This window comes from Carcharodon carcharias, chromosome 12 (genome assembly GCF_017639515.1).
Source record: "Carcharodon carcharias isolate sCarCar2 chromosome 12, sCarCar2.pri, whole genome shotgun sequence".
In the NCBI taxonomy this organism is placed as follows: domain Eukaryota; kingdom Metazoa; phylum Chordata; class Chondrichthyes; order Lamniformes; family Lamnidae; genus Carcharodon; species Carcharodon carcharias.
In genome coordinates, this window is record NC_054478.1 from 66,259,874 (window position 1) to 66,282,171 (window position 22,298).

General features: G+C 41.5%; 1 protein-coding gene across 6 annotated transcripts in view; it reads right to left on the reverse strand.

Annotated features, from left to right (window-relative positions):
* tanc1a (tetratricopeptide repeat, ankyrin repeat and coiled-coil containing 1a) overlaps window positions 1–22,298 on the reverse strand; it is a 240,089-nt gene that overhangs the window by 38,054 nt on the left and 179,737 nt on the right. For all 6 annotated transcript variants that reach the window (XM_041201802.1, XM_041201800.1, XM_041201801.1 and 3 more), the window contains 3 exons: window positions 18,430–18,538; window positions 15,521–15,643; window positions 6,340–6,576 (listed from right to left, as the gene is read on the reverse strand). In XM_041201802.1, the coding sequence (XP_041057736.1) occupies window positions 6,340–6,576; window positions 15,521–15,643; window positions 18,430–18,538 (469 nt within the window). The remainder of the gene's footprint in view (window positions 1–6,339; window positions 6,577–15,520; window positions 15,644–18,429; window positions 18,539–22,298) is intronic.

The window sequence follows — 22,298 nt, forward strand, 5'->3', positions numbered from 1 at the left end:
TTAAGGATCGAGAAATAAACGGAAAAAGAATGGAGATGATGAGTGAATCAGGCTGGGTGAATTCAAGTACAGAAAGTGAAATAAAGAGAAGGAAAGGAAAGATTGCATTATGAGAAAAAAGGCAAAGAAAAGGGAAAAAAAAGTGAATTGAAACAGTATTTAAATTCTTCTTTAATTACAGTTACATGAACGCAGAAAATGACGGGTTAATTTCTTGACTGCAGCTGGGAACCCTGCTAGAAAGTACACAAATGCAATTGTAGACAATTCAGCTTAGAGACAGGTCAAAACATGGGTGCCTCCATTCTTTGCATTCACTCTCAGAGAGCTGCTTGCTTGAAATCACGGTTCAGAGAATGACTCTTGCAATGGGATATAAGACAAAAATAGTTGCATCAGTTTGGTTCAGTCAGTAGCACTCACTCAAATCAGACAGTTGTCCTTTTAAAAACAAAAACAGAATTACCTGGAAAAACTCAGCTGGTCTGGCAGCATTGGTGGAGAAGAAAAGAGTTGACATTTCGAGTCCTCATGACCCTTCGACAGAACTGGCAATCTATTTGGTACTTCAATGCAGCATTGGCAGAATGCCACATTTGCCTTTTTACTGGATGTAAAAAGTTCCATGAATTTGAGCAGAGGTTTTTCCCCAGTGCCCTAAAGATTATTTCGACTCAATCTCTCCTCATATGTCAGTCCCACAATCGCAGGAATCAGTTGGGTAAACCTCGCTGCAGTCCCTCTATAGCAAGAGCATTCTTCCTCAAATAATGAGACCAAAACTGCACACAATATTCCAGGTGTGGTCTCAGCAAGACATTGCTGTTCCTGTACTCGATTTCTCTGGCTATGAAGGCCAACATACCATTTGCCTTCTTTACCGCCTGCTGCAACTGCATGCTTACCTTCAGCGGCTGGTATACGAGGACACCCAGGTCCCCTCTCTCAGTTTATAGCCATTCAGATAATAATCTGCCATCCTGTTTTTGTTACCAAAATGGATAACCTCACATTTATCTACATTATACGGCGTCTTCCATGCATTTGCCAACTCACTCAGCTTGTCCAAATCGCACTGAAGCACCTCTGCATCCTCCTCACAGCTCACCCTCCCACCCAGCTTTGTATCATCTGTAAATTTGGAGATATTACATTTAATTACCTCATCTAAATCATTAATATATATTGTGAATAACTGGGGTCCCAGCACCAAACACTGCGGTACCCCACTAATCGCTGCCTGCCATTCAGAAAAAGACTCGTTTATTCCTAGTCATTGTTTCCTGTCTGCCAACCAGTTTGCTATCCACCTCAATACACTACCCCGAATCCCATGCGCTTTAATTTTACACGCCAATCTCTGGACTTTGTCGAAAGGCTTCTGAAAGTCCAAATAAACCACATCCACTGGCTCCCCCTCTTCAACTCTCCTAGTTACATCCTCAAAAAATTCCAGTAGATTTGTCAAGCATGATTTCCCTTTCATAAATCCATGCTGACTCTGTCCGATTCTACCACTGTTTTCCACGTGCTCAGCTATTAAATCTTTTTTAATGGAGTCTAGAATTTTCCCCAATACCGACGTCAGGCTGACTGGTCTATAATTCCCTGTTTTCTCTCTGCCTCCCTTTTTAAATTGTGGTGTTACATTAGCTTCCCTCCAATCTGTAGGAACTGGTCCAGAGTCTATAGAATCTCAGAAGATGACCACCAATGGATCCACTATTTCTAGGGCCACTTCCTTAAGTACTCTGGGATGTAGATTATCAGGGCCCAAGGACTTACTGGCCTTCAATCCCATCAATTTCCCCAACACCATTTCCCTACTAACACTGATTTCTTTCAGTTCCTCCCTCTCACTAAACCTTGTGTTCCCCAACATTTCTGGTATGTTATTAGTGTCCTCCTTTGTGAAGACAGAACCAAAGTATGTATTTCGTTGGTCAGCCATTTCTTTGTTCCCCATTATAAATTCCCCTGTTTCTGACTGCAAGGGACCTACATTTGTCTTCCCCAATCTTTTTCTCTTCACATACCTATAGAAACTTTTACAGTCAGTTTTTATGTTCCCTGCAAGCCTACTCTCGTACCCTATTTGCCCCTTCTTAATCAATCCCTTGGTCCTCCTTTGCTGAATTATAAACTGCTCCCAATCCTCAGGTCTGTTGATTTTTCTGGCCAATTTGTTTGCCTCTTCCTCGCATCTAATACTATCTCTAATTTCCCTTGTAAGCCACGGTTTGGCCACCTTTCCTGTTTTACTTTTGCACCAGACAGGAATAAATAATTGTCGCAGTTCATCCATGCGCTCTTTGAATGTTTGCCATTGCCTATCCACCCTCATCCCTTTAAGTAATGTTTCCAAATATATCATAGCCAACTCCCGCCTCAAACCATCGTAGTTTCTCTTATTAAGATTCAGGATCCAAGTCTCAGGATCAACTACGTCACTCTCCAACTTGATGAAGAATTCTATCGTATTATGGTTGCTCATCCCCAAGGGGCCTCGCACAACTAAATTGCCAATTATTCCTTTCTCATTACACAATAGCCAGTGGAAGATGGCCTGTTCTCTCGTTGGTTCCTCAATGTATTGGTCCAGAAAAACATCCCGTATACACTCCAGGAATTCCTCCTCTGCGGTATCGTTACTAATTTGATTTGCCCAATCTATATGCATATTAAAGTCACCCATAATTACAGATATTCCTTTACTCCATGCGTCTCTAATTTCCTGTTTAATGCCATTCCCAACATCACCACTATAGCTTGGGGGTCTATATACAACTCCCACAAAAATTTTTTGCCCCTTAATGTTTCTCAGCTCTGCTCATACAGATTCCACATCGTCGGAGCTAATATCTTTCCTCTCTATTGCGTTAATTTCCTCTTTTAACTAGCAATACAACTCCATCGCCTTTTCCTTTTTGTCTGCCCTTCCTAAATACTGAATACTCCTGGATGTTCAGTTCCCATCCCGAGTCACCCTGTAGCCATGTCTCCGTAATCCCGACTATATCATACCTGTTTACATCTATTTGCGTGGTTAATTCATCCACTTTATTGCGAATGCTCCTCGCATTAAGGCACAAAGCCTTAGGGCTTATCATCTTAACATTACTTGTCCCGTTCCCACTATTTTTCACTGAGGCCCTGTTTGATTCTTGCCCTTGATTTCTCTATCACTTTTCTTATTCTGCTTTCTGTCTTTTGTTCTTGACCTTGATTCCCCCTTCCTCTCACTCCTTGCATAGGTTCCCATTCCCCTGCCATTTTAGTTTAAACCCTCGCCAACCACTCTGGCAAACGTTCCCCTGAGGACATCAGTCCCTGTCCTGCCCAGGTGTAACCCGTCCAGTTTGCACTGGTCCCACCTCCCCCAAAACCGGTCCCAATATCCCAGGAATCTGAAACCTTCCCCTTCAAACCATCTCTTCAACCATGCATTCATCTGATATATCCTGCTATTTCTACTCTGACTGGCACGTGGCACTGGTAGTAATCCTGAGATCACTACCTTTGAGGTCCTACTTTTCAAATTACTTCCTAACTCCCTATATTCTACTTTTAGGACCTCATCCTTTTTTTTTACCTGTGTCGTTTGTACCAATGTGTACGATGGCCACTGGCTGTTCACCTTCCCCCTTCAGAATGTCCTCTAGCCGCTCTCAGATATCCTTGACCCTAGCATCAGGGAGGCAGCATACCATCCTGGAGTCTCGTTTGTGGCCACAGAAATGACTATCTATTCCCCTTCCAATTGAATCCGCTATGACTATTGCATGCCCATACTTCTTACTCCTCCTCTGTGCAGCAGAGCCAACCGTGGTGCAACAAATTTGGCTGTTGCTTTCTCCTGAGAGGCCATTCCCCCCAACAGTATCTAATGCGGTATATCTGTTTTGCAGGGGAATAGCCACAGGAAATTCCTGCACTGCCTGCCTAGTCCTCTTGCTCTGCCTGGTGGTCACCCATTCCCTTCCTGCCAGTGGACTCAGCCTGCGGTGTGACCACCTCTCTATATGTGCCATCCACGATACTCTCCACCACGCAGATGCTCCAGTGTCCTTAGCCGCCGCTCCAGCTCCAAAACCCAGGCTTCCAGGAGCTGCAGCTGGAGACACTTCCCGCACACATGCTGGCCCTGGGCACTGGAAATATGCCCGGCTTCCCACACACAGCAGGAGGAGCACACCACAGCTTTGAGTTCTCCTGCCGTGACTTACCCCTTTAAATTAAATTAAACATTTTGGAAGATATTTAATATCAATTACTCTCGGGCCCTTCTTCCCTGCTCCTCATTGTTACAGAATATAGCCCTTACAGAGGATGAACCACAAAATAAGACCTTAAAGACTATTAGTAATAAAAGTAGTAAATGCTTACCCAGCCATACTCTCAGTACTCAAAGGATCACCTTGTTCCCTCCTCACTGAACTCCCTCGGACACCTCTGCTCTCCCAGCTTCTCTTCAACTCCCGAATCCTCTCGCGATTCTCTTCAAATCCCGGCTCCTCTCGTGCTCCTCTTGCGCTCCACTTCAACTCCCGGCTCCTCTCGCGTTCCTTTTCAACTCCCGAGTCCTCTAGGTGCTGCTGGCTGCCTGTCCCAGAGTCCTCCTCTCAGACTCTCCTCTAGGTGCTGCTGGCTGCCTGTCCCAGAGTCCTCCTCTCAGACTCTCCTCTAGGTGCTGCTGGCTGCCTGTCCCAGAGTCCTCCTCTCAGACTCTCCTCTAGGTGCTGCTGGCTGCCTGTCCCAAAGTCCTCATCTCTATGCCTTGATTGATAAAGGCAAGTGTCCCATATGCCTTTTTCACCACCCCACTAACATGCCCCTCCATCTTCAGAGATCTATGGACACACACGCCAAGGTCCCTTTGTTCCTCAGAACTTCCTAGTGTCATGCCATTCATTGAATACTTCCTTGTCAAATTATTCCTTCCAAAGTGTATCACCTCTCACTTTTCAGGGTTAAATTCCATCTGCCACTTATCTGCCCATTTGACCATCCCGTCTATATCTTCCTGTAGCCCAAGGCACTTAAACTCACTGTTACCCACCCGGCCAATCTTTGTGTCATCCGCAAACTTGCTAATCCTACCCTACACATAGTCATCTATGTCGTTTATATAAATGACAAATAATAGGGGAACCAGCACAGATCCCTGTGGTGTGCCATTGGACACTGGCTTCCAGCCACTATAGCATCCTTCTGTCATCACCCTCTGTCTCCTACAACTAAGCCAATTTTGAATCCACATTATCAAGTTACCCTGTATCCCATGTGTGTTTGCCTTCTTTATCAGCCTCCCATGTGGGACCTTGTCAAAGGCTTTGCTGAAATCCATATAAAATACATCAACTGCACTACCCTCATCTACACACCTGGTCACCTCAAAAAATTCAATCAAATTTGTTAGTCATGACCTCCCTCTGACAAAGCCATGCCGACTATCCCTGATCAAACCTTGCCTCTCTAAGTGGAGATAGATTTTCTCCAATAGTTTCCCTACCACTGACATAAGACTCACTGGTCTGTAGTTCCCTGGCTTATCTCTGCAACCCTTCTTAAATAGCGGAACCACATTAGCTGTTCTTCAGTCCTTTGGCACCTCCCCTGTAGCCAGAGAGGAATTAAAAATTTGGATCAGAGCCCCTGCGATCTCCTCCCTTGCCTCCCTCAGCAATCTGGGACACAAATCATCTGGACCTGGAGATTTGTCCACTCTTAAGCCTGCCAACACTTCCAATACTTTGTCACTCCCTATATCAATTTGCTCAGGAACTTCGCAGTCTATCTCCCTGAGTTCCATACTTTCATCCTCATTCTCTTGGATGAAGAGGAATGTGACGTATTCATTCAACTTGTTTGGTTATTTTTCCTAACTTGCAGTCATAAGACATAATAAATTGTTCTTTGGTAATAAAGAACTTGAGTATTGTTGAAATAAATTTTGTCGAAGCTTTTCACCTTGCACTCTTCAGAATATACCTCTTGCCAACCAAGCAGTACGCTCCTCTTATACTGTATAAAGTTGTTGCTTCCCTGATATTGGTATTCTTACAATCGTCCTCGTGAGTGCTAGACAAAAAGCTTCAACAAAATGTCTTTTGTCAGCAATACTCAATAAATTGTCCTGTATGACTTCTGCAATTTTAGGCTTAGACTGCATATCATTTGGTTCCTCTTAAATACTGTAATTTTGATGGTTTGGGAGAAGCCACATACTGCCACTGACAAAGATATACATACTAATTTTGGGGAATATTTTGTGTGCTCAAATACATATTTTATCAATCACCAATAAAAGCATCAGTTAAAAGGTTAGCATCCTCTTACCTTTGCTCCTTTCTTGCACAGAAGAGTCACAATATTCAGGTGTCCTGCAGCTGCAGCATGACAGCAGGGGGTAATACCACTTTCAGAAATATGGTCAACTTCAGCTCCAAATTCAAGCAGCAGATTTACCATTTCCTGATGACCAAGATGTGACTGAACACATAGGATGGGTGCATTGTTCAAGGCCTCAGTTCGGTAGTTCACGCTGGCTCCTCCCAAAATCAACAATCGACTCACCTACAATTTGTTACAGAAATAGAATATTGCTGCTTTACTTATTGCAATGGGATTGAGATTATACCCTAAACATGTAAGAAAAAAATTAAATATCACTGCATTAAAAAATGCAATGGGAGCAACATCAGCAAACTGGACAATTTTGCTAACTAATTTATAGTATGTTTTTTTTATACATATAAATAAGAAAGACTACATGAGACTGATCTTATTCTTGCCCTTTAGCTTCACTCCACTTCCTTGCAGATTTACATTTATGAAACTGAAGTATCTATACTGATCATGCTTTGACAGATACAAACTAGAATGCATCTGTAACAAATTAACTTCATCACTATTTAACTGAACTCAGCCAACATAGACTCTGGCTAATGTTCATCTTTCCTCTATCAGATGCACTCATGACCATTGATATCTTCACGACAATCAACAGTCTTCTGAATGACAGCAGTGCTGAGGGCATTGTCAGAGGTTCTGTTTTTCAATGAGTTAGTAAACCAAGGCCGTCCCATCTACCTGCTCAAGTGAATATAAAAGATTGTATCAAAAAAAAGGAAAATTTTCCCAACATTCTGGCATCTCACTGATGCTTATTTGTCTACAAAATAACAGAAACCACATTTCAAAATGAATTTTTTTGCTGTAAATAGCTTTGGGAAGTCTTGAGGATGTGGAAGGTGCTGCATAAATGCAAGATGCATCGAACATATAGCACAGAAAAAGTTCCAACTGGTTTATGCTCCACACAAGTCTCCTCCCAACCCTCCTCATCTAATCCTAACAACATTATCTTCTATGACTTCCTGTGTCATGTACTTATCTAGCTTCCCCTTAAGTGCATCTTTCTTAGTTATTGTGGATATTTGCTCCAATCTACACAAGGTAATCCATGTTTATGTCCAGAAACCTTACTTTCTTTGTCATGCTCTTATATCCAGAGTTAACATTCTAATTGAAATCCATATGTCAACACTTATGACAAATCCCTACCTGAACAAGTTAACATATTACGACATTTTAATTGATGAACGTGCCAAATCAATCAAAATGTTTGTGGGAAAACAACATCTTCAGCTGCCATTTTTCCCCCTCAGCAACTAAATTTCTAATACTCAAACTAGTGTGCTGAAATAAAATAAAACCATGAAAAAATTACATATTCCACAATAAAGTGATTAAATTCATCAACTAAATCTTCATTCCTACTTAAGACCAAGGCCAGTCTCAAAGGCTTGTGCTGCAACTAGATATTTTAGCTTTCAACAGAAATACAGTTTTCAATGACATCAGTGCATTGTTGCAAATATCTGATTCCATAATTCATGTGTTTTAGAGGTATAACTTTTAGTTTTTGGAATTAAAGTGTTAAATATAGATGGAATGGAAACACTTGGTTGAACAACAGGTAAACAGACTTGGGGTGACTGCAGTTGAAAGGGTAAACTAGGTTTATTTAAGGGGGCTAGGATTAAAAAGTGATAAAACTTAAACAATATATGACCTACCTTTAAGCTTTTGGTAGGTCTACAGTTATGTCAATAAGGCATTTAGATTATCCATGTAGTTTCCAGATCAAAGAAGCTAAAAGCATCTTTGCAAATCAGAGTGCTCCCTGGTGGAACCGGCATGTTTAGAGGAGAGGGTCATTAAGTTAATTAGAGATACACGAAGAATTATTCAAGTGGGTCCCAGAATCAAAAAATTTGGTTTTGAAGGTAAAGGATAGTTAATTTACATTTCTCTTTGGAACGTCCCAAGTATGCCATGGAGATGGACTGCAGGGGTTAGGGAAGTTCCTTTATTTATCCATGTGTGTGTGCTTTTACTCACAGAAGCAGGCAGTCAGCAGTTCAGTTTAGAGACAGGCCTCATGAGGGGAACAAAGGCTGGAAGATTTACCTAGCTTAGAGCTAGAATATGACATCTACATTAACCCTCATGGTGAAAACAAGGAGCTGGCTTGAAGAAGGCAGAGAGAGAAAGAGCCTGCCAAGAGCTGCGTCTGTCCCAAATCAAACCAAGGAGCATAGAGGCTATTAGGAGCCAGGGTTTTCCTAGGTTTTAAATCACTAAGCGTGAATGCAATGAAGCCTAAGATTAAGCTGAGAAGCCCAGTTGGAGGATCACACCAAAAGCTAACAGAAGGGTCTCCATAAAATCAAATACCTCGGAGAATAGATGGAACACTGAGGAGAAATCAAATTGAATTCCAGATAGCTGTGGCATACTTAGTGAAATCCAAAAGGGCAAAATGAACAAATCCTCAACATCTCGTGATGTATAAAGGGAATCTTGGGTGGAATTAGGAAGGAAAAGGGGATTTGTATGCTAAATCTTGACAAAGTATAATGTTAAGGTAGCAGTGCTTGCTTTGTTTATTTATTTAATATACAGTAAGGATGGTTTTATTTTTCTATTATGAATTATCCAGATAAATTTTGCATAAAACTGTTAGGAAAGAAAAAATACAATTTTGTTGAAAATTGATATTTTTAATTCATTGCCGCTTTATTATTGATCAAAATTCAGTTAAAATATTCTTCCTCGACAGTTTGAAGCTTAAGGATTTTTTTAAAAAATAACAATTTGGAAACTGTAATTAAAGAAATTATAAGGTCATTTTTACTTGGTTATGGAAATTTGTGTGTATTATTAAAACTGTATATTTTGAAATTCTCACTAACAGTTCAAGTTTGGCTTTTGCACTTCTGCATGCTGGGAGCACATAAACAGACAGTGCACAATCCCAATTCTTGATTTTCCATCTATTAATTTTAAGGTGCAGTAAATCTGGACTTAACTACATTAAGTCAGGAGTTTAAATACAAGGATCTGCGAATTGGAAAGTGGTGGTAGTAACATGGGTAGGGTTCAATCCTCAAATGTTCTGAAGACTGAGTTGACAGGCAAGGCTGATAGTGAGATTGCTCAGGTTCATAAGGGTAGATGTATCCCACTTCCTTGTTCAACCATCCATGTGGTTAATCTGTTCCACAACATAATCAACAATCATGTGGAAGATACATTAATATCATCTTATTTGAAGTAGTAAATATGGTAGGTCACTGCATACATTTAAAATCTATGATACCTACATCACACAAATAGGAAAATCACCACCTCATGTGAAGTACTGTGAGGCATTTCCTCAATAATACTCCTCTACCCAGGGAGACAGCTCGTGGAGACACTGATCACAATCCTCTTTTCTGCAGAAATTTTTCCTTAATCTCATTCTCACTTGACAATAATCCACACCAGTGCTCTCTCTGTTAAGCACTTTTTCACACTATCCCTTTGTTCTCCTATTCCAGCCTCAAGAGCTTCCTCATTCCTATTCTCTCAAAACTTCAAATCCATTTCAAATGCAAATTGGTCACAATTTGAGCATTTCTGTACTCAGCCACCAACTCTGCATAGTTCAGTAGCTTGCTTTCAGACATCTCAGCTTGCAAGCTTCTGCTTACTTATTAACAGGACAAGTTCAGCTTTTCACAGAATAGAAAAATGTTGAATGTAATCCTCACACCACCAGTGAAAGCTAAGAATTTCATGCAATTAAAAGCATCATTTGATTTATCCAGTCACCATACATAACCTTTGTGCTGATAAAACCAGTAAAAATCCCCTGGGCAAAAACGGAACTTGATTTAATCATCACAATCTACTGGCTCGGCATGTCAGTTAATGAACCCAATCCCAGTCCCACTTCGAGTTCTGTCTTAAATGCTGCAAAAGATAGCCATCCTATTTCAGCAGGAAGGATGCTAATTGTAGATCAGCTGTGTTTAAATATATTAAGTGAAGGGCATTAATTGGGGTTTCACTTGAGCATACTAAAAGAGACATTTACTGTGGGGTTGAGTTAGAAAATACATGCTTGTGATGTTTCACTCTGTAAATAAATGTAAGAGTAAAGATTAGCTCCAGTATCATCCTTTACCAACTGGTTTCCTGGAGTATAACACAATCGCAGAAAACTGTTGTCTGAAGGTGAAGATTGGAAACAAAGAAAAAAAATTCGTAGAGAAACCTACAACCTTAGTAGCTATTGTGATAAATAACAGAAAGCAAATGTAAATTGTTGAGGTAGGATTACCTTCTGAAGTGTTCGTAGTCTTAACCATATGACCAGTGGTGAATGAAGTGGATACGTGGACATGGGTTACATCCCCTACCAAAGAGGAAACAAGGTAGTACTGGACCCAATTCTGGGGAATGAAGCCAGACTGGTGGCTGAGGTGGTGGTGGGGGAGCATTTTAGTGATAGTGACCACAACATGGTACAATTTAAGCTTGTTATGGACAAAGAAATAGACAAGTTGCAAATAAATGTTTTGGATTGGGGCAGAGCGGATTTTAGTAAAATAAGGCAGGATCTGGCCAAGGTAGACTGGGAACCGCTACTTGTGGGAAAATTTACAGTGGAGCAGTTGGGGACGTTCAAAAAGGAAATGGGGATCGTATAGGCTCAACACGTTCCCTCTAGGGTGATAGGAAGGAGTAACAAGCCCAGAGAACCATGGATGACCAGAGATATTAAGGGTACAATGAGAAATAAAAGAGAGGCTTTTAGAAGGTACAAGGGAAGCAAATCAGCGGAGGCATTCGTGAAGTACAGAAAGTGCAGGGTGGAGCTTCAGAAAGCAATTCAGAGAGCAAAGAGGGGATATGAGAAAGCTCTGGCTGGTAAAAGTAGGGAAAATCCCAAGATATTCTATAAGTATATCAATGGGAAGAGGATAACCAGGGAAAGAGTAGGGCCCATAAGGGACCAAGGTGGCAATCTATGGGTGGAGCCAGAGGACATCGGTAGAGTGTTGAACGAATACTTCACATCTGTCTTCACCCAAGAGAATGAGGAAGAAGGTATTGAACTCGGGAAGAGAGACTGCGAGGTTCTTGAGCAAATTGATATAGGGAGTGACAAGGTATTGGCAGGCTTAAAAGTGGACAAATCTCCAGGTCTGGATGATGTATGTCCCAGACCGATGAGGGAGGCAAGGGAGGAGATCGCAGGGGCTCTGACCCAAATTTTTAATTCCTCTCTGGCCACCGGGGGGCGGGGGGCAGGGGGCAGAGGACTGGAGAACAGCTAATGTTGTTCCGCTATTTAAGAAGGGTTGTAGAGATAAGCCAGGGAACTACAGACCAGTGAGTCTCACATCAGTGGTAGGGAAGCTATTGGAGAAAACTCTGAAGGAGAGAATCTATCTCCACCTGGAGAGACAAGATTTGATCAGGAATAGTCAGCATGGCTTTGTCAGAGGGAGGTCATGCCTAACAAATTTGATTGAATTTTTTGAGGCGGTGACCAGGTGTGTAGATGAGGGTAGTGCAGTTGATGTAGTTTATATGGATTTCAGCAAAGCCTTTGACAAGGTCCCACATGGGAGATTGATAGAGAAGGCAAAGGCACATGGGATACAGGGTAACTTGATAATGTGGATTCAAAATTGGCTTAGTTGTAGGAGACAGAGGGTGATGACAGAAGGATGCTACAGTGACTGGAAGCTAGTGTCCAATGGCTTACCACAGGGATCTGTGCTGGTTCCCCTATTATTTGTCTATTATATAAACAACATAGATGACTATGTGCGGGGTAGCATTAGTAAGTTTGCAGTTGACACAAAGATTGGCCGGGTAGCTAACAGTGAGGTTAAGTGTCTTGGGCTACAGGAAGATATGGACGGGATGGTCAAATGGGCAGATAAGTGGCAGATGGAATTTAACCCTGAAAAGTGTGAAGTGATACACTTTGGAAGGAATAATTTGACAAGGAAGTATTCAATGAACGGCATGAAACTAGGAAGTTCTGAGGAACAAAGGGACCTTGGCGTGTATGTCCATAGATCTCTGAAGACGGAGGGGCATGTTAATGGGGTGGTGAAAAAGGCATTTGGGACCTTTGCCTTTATCAATCGAGGCATAGAATACAAAAGTAGGGAGGTCATGTTGGAGTTGTATAGAACCTTGATGAGGCCACAGCTGGAGTACTGTGTGCAGTTCTAGTTGCCACATTATAGGAAGGATGTGATTGCACTGGAGGGGGTGCAGAGGAGATTCATCAGGATGTTGCCTGGGATGAAATATTTAAGTTATGAAGAGAGGTTGGATAGACTTGGTTTGTTTTCACTGGAGCAGAGAAGACTGAGGGGTGACCTGATTGAGGTGTGCAAGGTTATGAGGGGCATGGACAGGGTGGATAGGAAGCAGCTGTTCCCCTTAGTTGAAGGGTCAGTCACAAGGGGGCATAAGTTCAAGGTGAGAGGGAGGAGGTTTTGGGGGGGGGGGGGGGGGAATGTGAGGAAAAACTTTTTTACCTAGAGGGTGGTGACAGTCTGGAATGCGCTGCCTGGGAGGGTGGTGGAGGCGGGTTGCCTCACATCCTTTAAAAAAGGTATCTGGATGAGTGCTTGGCACATCATAACATCCAAGGCTATGGGCCAAGTGCTGGTAAATGGGATTAGGTAGATAGATAAGTAGGTAGGTAGGTCGGTCAGGTGTTTCTCATGTGTCAGTACAGACTCGATGGGCCGAAGGGCCTCTTCTGCACTCTGTGATTCTGTGAATTGTGAAGGTATGGCCTTGGCATTGTCACTTTCTACCAGAAGTAAAATCAGAAATCAAGTATTTTTGAACTGTATGCCAGTAAGTTGGATACTGATGAAAGTTTTGATCTTCTAATAGAGTTCTTGGATGAAATTTACAAGGAGGATAATATGTTAATTGACAGTGGGGCATGGTTAGAGCTTGATAGATTTTGGAAAACAGGTGGTTATTCAATACAGGAATATATCATGGACTTTAACAGATTGTATAAAAGATGGAGAAATTAAACTTAAAGATAAAAACAAAAAGCTGCAGATGCTGGAAATCCAAAACAAAAACAGCATTACCTGGAAAAACTCAGCAGGTCTGGCAGCATCTCTGGTTCAGTGCTCACATTTAAATTGCTGGATTATGTCAAGGTGTCGCATAGGAACAGGCTCCTGGTTCTATCTGGTGTTTGGTTCTCAGACTCTCTGTTGGATCAGATGTCTGCTTGAAAAGGTTCCTCAGGAAATTGTCATTCCTGCAGTTTTGGGACTTAAGGCTAAATGGGATTTAAGGCTAAACCTTGGCTCGTTGCTTGGGGTTTTGGAGAGAAACTGAGTGATACAGATGTTGGAGTGGATGCCCCCACAGCTGGAAAACTAATTTTGAAAATTCCTTTAGCTCTTTTGGCTATATATTAACTGGAGTGTGGGTCAATTAACATAAAAGCAGCATTTCAGGAGGGTGATACTTTTCATATCATGAAGTCAGCTATGCTTGAATTCCCATTAGGAAAATTTGCATGCAAAGTATCACTAAAAATGACTAGTTTCATGTTTTAGGGTTGCTTAAGGATGGCAGCTTAAGTATTCATTTCCGCATATTTATTTTTTAATCAAAGCTTTAGAAAAAGTGTTTCTGAAAGTATTTCTCAAAGAGAAATACCCAAAGTGACAGCTGATGCAGAGGGCAACTATGGCAACTAAACAAATGCATCTATGGCCTGAAACATGCTTCCAGGGAGTGATATTTTTCAGTGAGAATCAGTTTTGCTGGTTTTCTTCAACTGAAAGCAGATCTTGCAACGCTTTATTGGAATCATAAAGGAAAACTTTCAGGTATCTTCGTGATGCAAGTTGATAATTCTACTGTACCAGCCCATAAGAAATTAAGATTAGAGTAGGATTTAAGATTGACAGTCAGGCTTCTGAGGCTTTTAAATAAATTGGTTTAGATATTAAGCAGAGTAAGTTTGGAATAACTTTAAATCAACAATTTAATTTAGAATGTTTCTCCCATCCCATCATGCTAGGTCATCATAAAAGACGACGTCATATCTAAAGAAGAGACAAAGCAATTGTAAAACTTGATTGGTCAGTTGAGCTGGTTGGATAATCAGACTAGACAAAATGCTGGTTTTGATGTGTTGGAGTAAACTACAATGAAATAGCTTAAAAACATGAATGTTTTAAAACTAAATAAAGCATTGTGAAAATTAAATATGGAGAAAAGCATACCTAAGCTCCCATCTCTAAGTGACCCAAAAAAAATGAAATTCATCATTTTTACTGATGTTTTGCACGCAAATCTTCCTAGTGGGTAATTAAGCACAGCTGATTTCATATAACCTCAGATGGGTGAAAATAGGAAATGTTGCCCTTGAGCTTGGGAAGCTGAGAAAATAAAAGGGGTTGTTAAAAATATTTTAGCTACGGAAACACTGGCTGTTGTGGAGGGAGTGGATATGGGATTCTATTTATCAAATATTTTAGGTGAGATTCCATAGAAGGGGCATACCGAAGAAAGTATATCCATTTAATGTTATGTAGATGATCATTTTTCTTGAGGGATAGTGTATACAATACAAAACTTAAGCGAGAAAAGGTTATGGATTGATCATGTTGACTTGAAACAAATGCTGGAGACAAAATGTGTCTTCAAAATGGGTAGATGCAAGTCATCAACTGTCTGATTGCTTTACAAAAATAAATGCCAGTATGAAGAAATATGCCCTAGAGGAAGGGCACCTTGCAATATAATGTTTTTTATGGAATATTTTTTGATTTTTGAAATACTGTTTATACGTGTTAACTATAAGTTTTATATAAAAAGGGAATCTGTTATATATCGGTTGTGTTTAATTTTATGCAAGTGGAGGGTATTGATTGGGGTTTCACTTGAGCACATAAAAAGAGACATTTTCTGAAACTATTAATTAAGAGGTATATGCTTGTAATGTTTCACTCCGAAAATAGATGTAAGACTGAATAAAAATTGACTGATTACCATCCTTCACCAGCTGGCTTTCTGGGGAGTAACAAAGGGAAAATGTTAATTTTGCCCAAGAGCATTGCTTACAATGTAGAAAAAAATTATAATGCCACTGCAACTACATAAATCCTCTTACCTTCACATTGGGAGTGTAAAGATTTCTCAAGGATGTGAGGGCAGCAGACAATCCATCACTGCTATAGCTTATCCACAGAGCTTGAAGGACAGTAGAAGAGATTCCCGTCCTTTTGCTTAGGCCCTATGAATAAGTTAAAAACATGACTTATTAGGTTTCAAAATGGAATCCATTATATATTATTTTCTCAAGTCCTTAAACATCCTTGTTAACATTTAAATATTATGTTGAAGCACTGTTTTATCTGCTCTATTAGCTGTGAACCAATCCACTCCAGTTGTGGTTTCAGCTTGAGTCAAGAAATCAGGTTCTGCCTTTACAGACAGAAAAGGTAGCTGCAACATGAGAAGTTAAGTTTGTGGAGATATTTTTGTGAAACACAAATCCGATATAGAACTAAGACATCTTTAATCTAGAGATAAAATCATGTGCTTCCAATATAAATGCCACAGTCATTGATTTGGGAGCCTCGCCCACATGTCAACATTTGCTGCCACTTAGAGGGGATAGGATGCACCCTCCCCTCACAGCTGCTCAAGTCTTGCTGTTAATGAGTGAATCTAGCCTTTGGTGCACTATGGTTGCAATTTCTAGCAAAAGGAGAGGGATAGGGCCACAGATGGCAATGAAGGGGAGAGGTCAAAAGCTGAGACAGCAGGAAGCAGAGACTGGAGGAAAGAAAAGCACCAACCTAAACAGGAAGCACAAGAGAAAAATAGTAGATTTTAATTGTGTGTCAAAGCTGATTATGTGAGCTAGGTTTAAAGGAAAGAAGGATGTTAGAATAAATTGAAGGGGAAGAGCAGTGCATTCCATTGAAATGGGATGAGGGTGGATGGAGGGGCAGAAGAGCACCAATTTTAACAAGGAGAACTGCAAAAGGAGGGCCTTTCTGTGAAAGGTTAGGGATTGGAAGAAGTGAAGGTGTTTCTCTGAACTGAGGCAGAGGAGTAGAGGTTTCAATGTGGGAAAATGGTCCACTCCACGACGAGTGGGCCATGGTGCACACTGCAGCAACTTGTCAAGGATTTTTTGGCAGGACCTCCAAAACCCACAGTCTGCACCTTCTAAAAAGACAAAGGCAGCAAATACATCAATTCTAGATTCCTGTCCAACATACAGATCATGCTGAATTGGACATATACCATCATTCCTTAATTAACCGTGGAACAAAATCCCTAAGCAGCATTATGGGAACAGATTCACCATACAGATTGCAGTGGTTCACGAAAGCAGCACCCCACCGCCTGCCCAAGTCACCCTGGGATGGAAAGTAAATGCAGTCTTGCTGATAATATTCCATATTCCAAGAATAAACAAAAAAGTAAATATTGGGGAAGCGATGGCCTGCTTGGTCTACAAAAATTCAAATATCATACAGTTCTTAGATTTAAAACCTAATCAATTGTCAAGTATAAAAATGGGCTACTTTACTGCCTCCTATCAGTGTAATTGAGGTGATAACGGCTGGATAATGATGTTGAGCCATCTACGGTAATGTCTCAACCACTGCCATTTTTGACACAACGCATGAAGTGATTGCTGAATGTTGCTCAAAAAATAACCCAAAAGAGATTGTTAACTTTCATTTTGTGAGGCTGAGGACCAAAAATATTCCAACCCCACTACACCTCCCACACCATTACCTTCCCCCTCCCTAAGCTTCAGGCTCTTCTAGCCAGATCCAAAAAGTGAACTAGTTTCTTACCTTCCCAAACCAGTGAGCTGTGAAATGATGGTTGGCACACACAGTTTGCAGAATACTTACAAATGAGGCCCAAGCTTTAAAATGCCTCTGGCCTCACAGCAGTTACAACATATGAGCAATGGGTGCACAGAACACCCATTGTGTGCCTAAACTGAAAATGCAGCCTCAAAGTGCTTAAATTGAAGTGTTTAGATTTTAATATAAGATTCCCTCTCCACTGTAGAAAAGTACCCAACATTGCTCCTACATTTGCATTTCACACATGCACTATTTTTTCTCCCATCCATTAAGAATCAAGGAATATTGGGGCAAATCTATTTTTCATATGCTGCTGGTTTATAATCAGGGAATTCAATCAGTTTTTCTGAAGTTGTAGAGTCAACTTTTGTTGGTTTTCTACGGAGTCATGTATGTTCAAGCACTCGGCTTCCAAGAGTTGAACGGTACTGCAATTTATTTTCTACTCAATCTTTTAAAATTGAGAGAATCAGATTATTAACATTTGATCTCCTTAGTCTCTATTTAGTAGCTGCAATCTTGCACATTTGCAGAGGTGGCAAGTTACATCAGAGTTTACAGTTCTGATTCAGCAGCATATTGCACAATTTCATGTTGGTTCTGATGAAAGGTCAAAGGCCTGAAGTATTAATTCTATTTCTCTCTCCACAGATGTTGCCAAGCATGCCAAGTATTTCCAGCATTTTCTGTTTTTATTTTGCATTGGTTCTGTTGATCCAAAAAAAATGAAAAAGCAAATACAGGAAGTGGCTTGATGCACCAAAGCAAACAATAAGCCTGCATTTATTGTGCTTTTCCCAACTAATGTTTTCAGTCCAAATCGCAAGTTCTTGATTATTTGCTAATTTTAATTATCCACCATGAATGGCAATCATTCTCCACTACGGAAGAAAAAAAATGAGGATTCTGTCAATATCCAGATACTGCTATTCTCTCTGCATTGCTGTGGAACATTTGCTGAGCCAGGTGGTCCTATTAAATGTCTAACAATTCCTTTTGAATTGACCTGCATTTATATTTAGGAATCCCCAAATGATAAAATAAACAAGTTCCTTAAACATGAAACTAAAAGTTGTGATCTTCTCTAAATTTAAATATGTATCTGATATATAATTCAACATTTAAACTATATAGAAGACATTGCTTTTGTTCTCACAACATGAATTAATTTATCTGTACTTACCTTGAAAATATGCGCTTTCAATATGTGATGTCCAAATTCTACCGTCTGTTGTCGGTTTAGTTTTCCTTCTTGGCGAGAGAACATAAATGCCATAAGCGCATGCCCACTCCTGAGAGAGAACAGGAATCAAGGCGGCAGAGTTGTAATTGATCATTAATTAATGCTGTAACACTTAATAGCTCTTCTTAAAATACTGCCAGTCCAGCATATTCTATTTTACCTCTGACAATAATACAATATCTATGTAGTCATTGTGGTTGTCTTTGCTAAGGACTCAAATGCTGAATTGGAGGAGGGTAAGAGTACGGTGGAAATGTAATTTTTAAGATACAGTTTTGCAGTATATTTCAGTAGGACATATGCAACTCTACGGTTTCACAAACATTTCCTTTTCAAAAGTTTGACGATTTTATTTTTTTTCCCCCGAGAGATGTTAGCTGGAGATGGGTTTCTCTTGATTGGCTGTTATCCATGCCAATTAGCAAGCTCATCCTTTCACCATTTTGGTTAAAATTCAGTAAATGAAGAATTACTTCTGAACTATATTTGGAGCTAGAAGATTATTTCTTTTACCTAAATACCTGAAAATTATTTTTAAAACTTTTGAGGTATGGTTTGCTTGTCAATAGTAATTTATGCCTATTAAAAGCCATTTGCCACAAACTCATCAATTCTGAAATAAGGTATAAAGACAAACCAGCAAAAGCAATGGGTGGGGTTACCTGATGGCCCAAAACAAAAGCTTTAAATGGGCTAACAAGTGCAGCACCTGACAGACCAAAAAGGGGGCAAGGACAGCTTTCGTCACATTCTGCCAAGCATCACTCTCCAATAATGCTGTTAGGCCAGCTCCTCAATACTGTCATATCTCAACAAACCATCCAACACTGCCAGTCTCGCAAAGGAAGGTATGGGAGTTGGATGGTCCAGACCGGAAAATCCAGCATACAGTTTATGGCTGATCTACGGGGCTCCACAATAGTAGTACTGGATGCAGAAGGTTTCTCCATGGTCTGACATGTTTCGCTGTGGGAAGGGAGGTCACTGATTATGGAAGTGCTGAGATTTAGAATTCTTAGGAAGGAGATATAGGATCTGGGAACAGTTGGAGGGTTCCGAGAATCCAGAAACATCTGTAGAGTTCAAAGCGGGAAGTTCAGGTGTCAAGTGTTCTGACCAAAGATTTGAAGTGTTAAATGCTTCTCTCTCTCCACAGATACTGCCCGACCTGCTGAGTATTTATTATTTTACACTTTTATTTCAGATTTCTAGCATCTACAGTATTTTGTTTTTGCATAATTTTATGGGCAGAGTTCAATGAACCCAGTTATTCAAGTCCCCAGACATAACTGAAATCTCAAATTGTTGTTTGACATTTGATAATTTTTTTTGGTGAACTAGTATAGCAACACATGTGTGATTCACAAAGTTTTTAACACTGCTTATTTCCAGCAACATATTAGATTTTACGTTAGTTTATATTAGCCTGAAGTCCGGGATGAAGCAGTAAGGTTTTCCATACAACAACTTATGTTTATATAGTACCTTTAAAGTAATAAAACGTGCTTCACAGGAGCATTAAAAGCAAAAGCAATGAGGTATCAGGTCAGCTAACCAAAGGTTAGGTTAAAGAGGTGGGTTTTAAGGAGCATGTTAAATGAAGAAAGAGAAATTTAGAGACAGAGTGTTTTAGGGAGGGAATTCCAGAGCATGGGGCCTACACAGCCTAAGACACAGCCACCAATAGTGAAGCAATCAAAATTGGGGATGCTCACAAGGCCAGAATTAAATGAGTACAGATATATCAGAGGTTGTGGAACTGAAGGAGATTATAGAGATAGGAGGGACGAGGCCATGGAGGGATTTGAAAATAAAGGTGAGAATTTTAAAATTGATGTGTTGCTAGCTTAGGAGATATGTAGGTCAGTGAGCACACGGGTGTAGGTGAATGGCACTGTGAAGTAAGGACACAGACAGCAGGATTCTGGAAGACCTCAAGTTTATGGAAGATTGAATGTGGAGGGCCAACCAGGTTGTGCAATGGAATAGTCAAACCTATAGGTAACAAAGGCATGGATGAGGAATTTGGTAGATAAGCTGTGGCCGGGGAGGAGTCTGATAATTTAGCTTGAAGTGGAGGAATTGAGAGATATGGTGGTGAGACAGCATTGGGTGTCATCAATATAGCTGAAAACATTCTGGACGGAATCATACCAGATTTGAACTAATTGAAGGAGCAGGCAGGAAAAAGGACATTTTACCCAATGGCGGCTGTTGATGCTGTGTTGTCCCAATTCCGCCTCATTAATTATACATTCCTGGGAAACATGCCGTTTTGATGGCAGACAGGCTCTCATTCGCCCACCACGCTGTCACTTCATCACACTGGATGCCATATTTAAAGCGCAGCCACATACACACCTCTTAGTGCTTCCAGTCCAGGACTGCTGCAAAGAAGACTTGGCCCCGAAAGGCAAGGCGTCTGCAGGCCCCCCTGTCTAATGACATGTCCCTCAAGCGTCTTTTGGATGCAGTGGAGGCCCGCCGTGGAGGGTCCCCTGCCCCTGCTCTGGCCGCAGGGTGGACAGCAACATCACTAATCCAGCTTGGGAGGCAGTGGCAGCAGTGGTCAGCATTAACGCTCCACAAAAGAGGATAGCCACCCAGTGCCAAAAAAGGATGAATGATCTCCTTCATTCCGCCAGGGTAAGTCACTCTTCTCATCACTCTCAACTCTCTCTCAAACCCATCACACATTCATAGGGTTCTCACTCACTGCCAGTTCAAGGGGGCATCACCATTCACTGCCCTCATCCCGACTGTGGGACCACTCACCACCCATACATGCCAGGCATACTTATCTCGCCTGGCAGGGGTCCTGCTTACACTCTCTCCATCTCTATTCATGCAAGACAAGCTGGCACACAACAACAGGGAGAGTGAGTTTGCAGACTGAGAGGAATGCCTGAAATTATGGACTTTGAAAATAGAGCCACCCAGCTGGCCAGCGAGGATCTGGACCATTCCTCTGTTGACGGTGAGGTTGGTGGTGCTCTACCAAGTGAGGAACTAGCAGTGCAACATCCATCAGGCAACCATGCCATGACTGATTTCCCCTGTTCCACAGTCCCCTGCCATGCACTAATTATCTCTCCTTTTGCAGGCACATCTGGGAAACAGCCAATGGAGTCCACAACCCAGGGCCTCCAATCAAGAAACTCTGAAGAGAAATCTGGAGGCACCTTCATTGAAGATGCATCACAGCACTCACCCACACGCTCCACCACCGCAGAGACACAGACCTCAATAGGACTTAGCTTTAGGGTAGCCTCGGGATCATAATCTGATGAACACATCACAATCTCTGATCCACAGCAGGTGGCGGTAGGGATTTCCCAGGTTTCTGGTGCTTGGAGGCCAGAAACCTGCTGAGTCCAAGTCAAATGACCAGCCTCTGGACTTGGTCATAACTCGGTTGCTGGAGCTGCAAAGGCAAGCTCAAGAACATCAGGAAGAGATGTATGGTGCACTCCTCAGATTGCAAGGCATGATTGGAGGAGTCCATCTGCCTTCGGGACATCACTTCTGCATTGCTGCGTGGTCTAAACTCTATTACTGACTCCACAGTTGGCCTCCAACAGTGTGTACTCGAGAGGGGTGCAGGTCTGCTCGATCTCACTCCAGCTTCCCCTCCTCCCTCGGGCACCCACAGGAAGGAAGATCAGCAGGTGCACACCCGGGGGCCATCCCCCAAGTGAGTCCGTGAGTGTCTGGCCCAACCGAATCCCCTCCTGTGACCCCAGCAGCTCCAGCTCCACAGGTCTAAGAGGGTGCCACTGCCACACCGCAGGCCCTCCCAAATCAGGCTG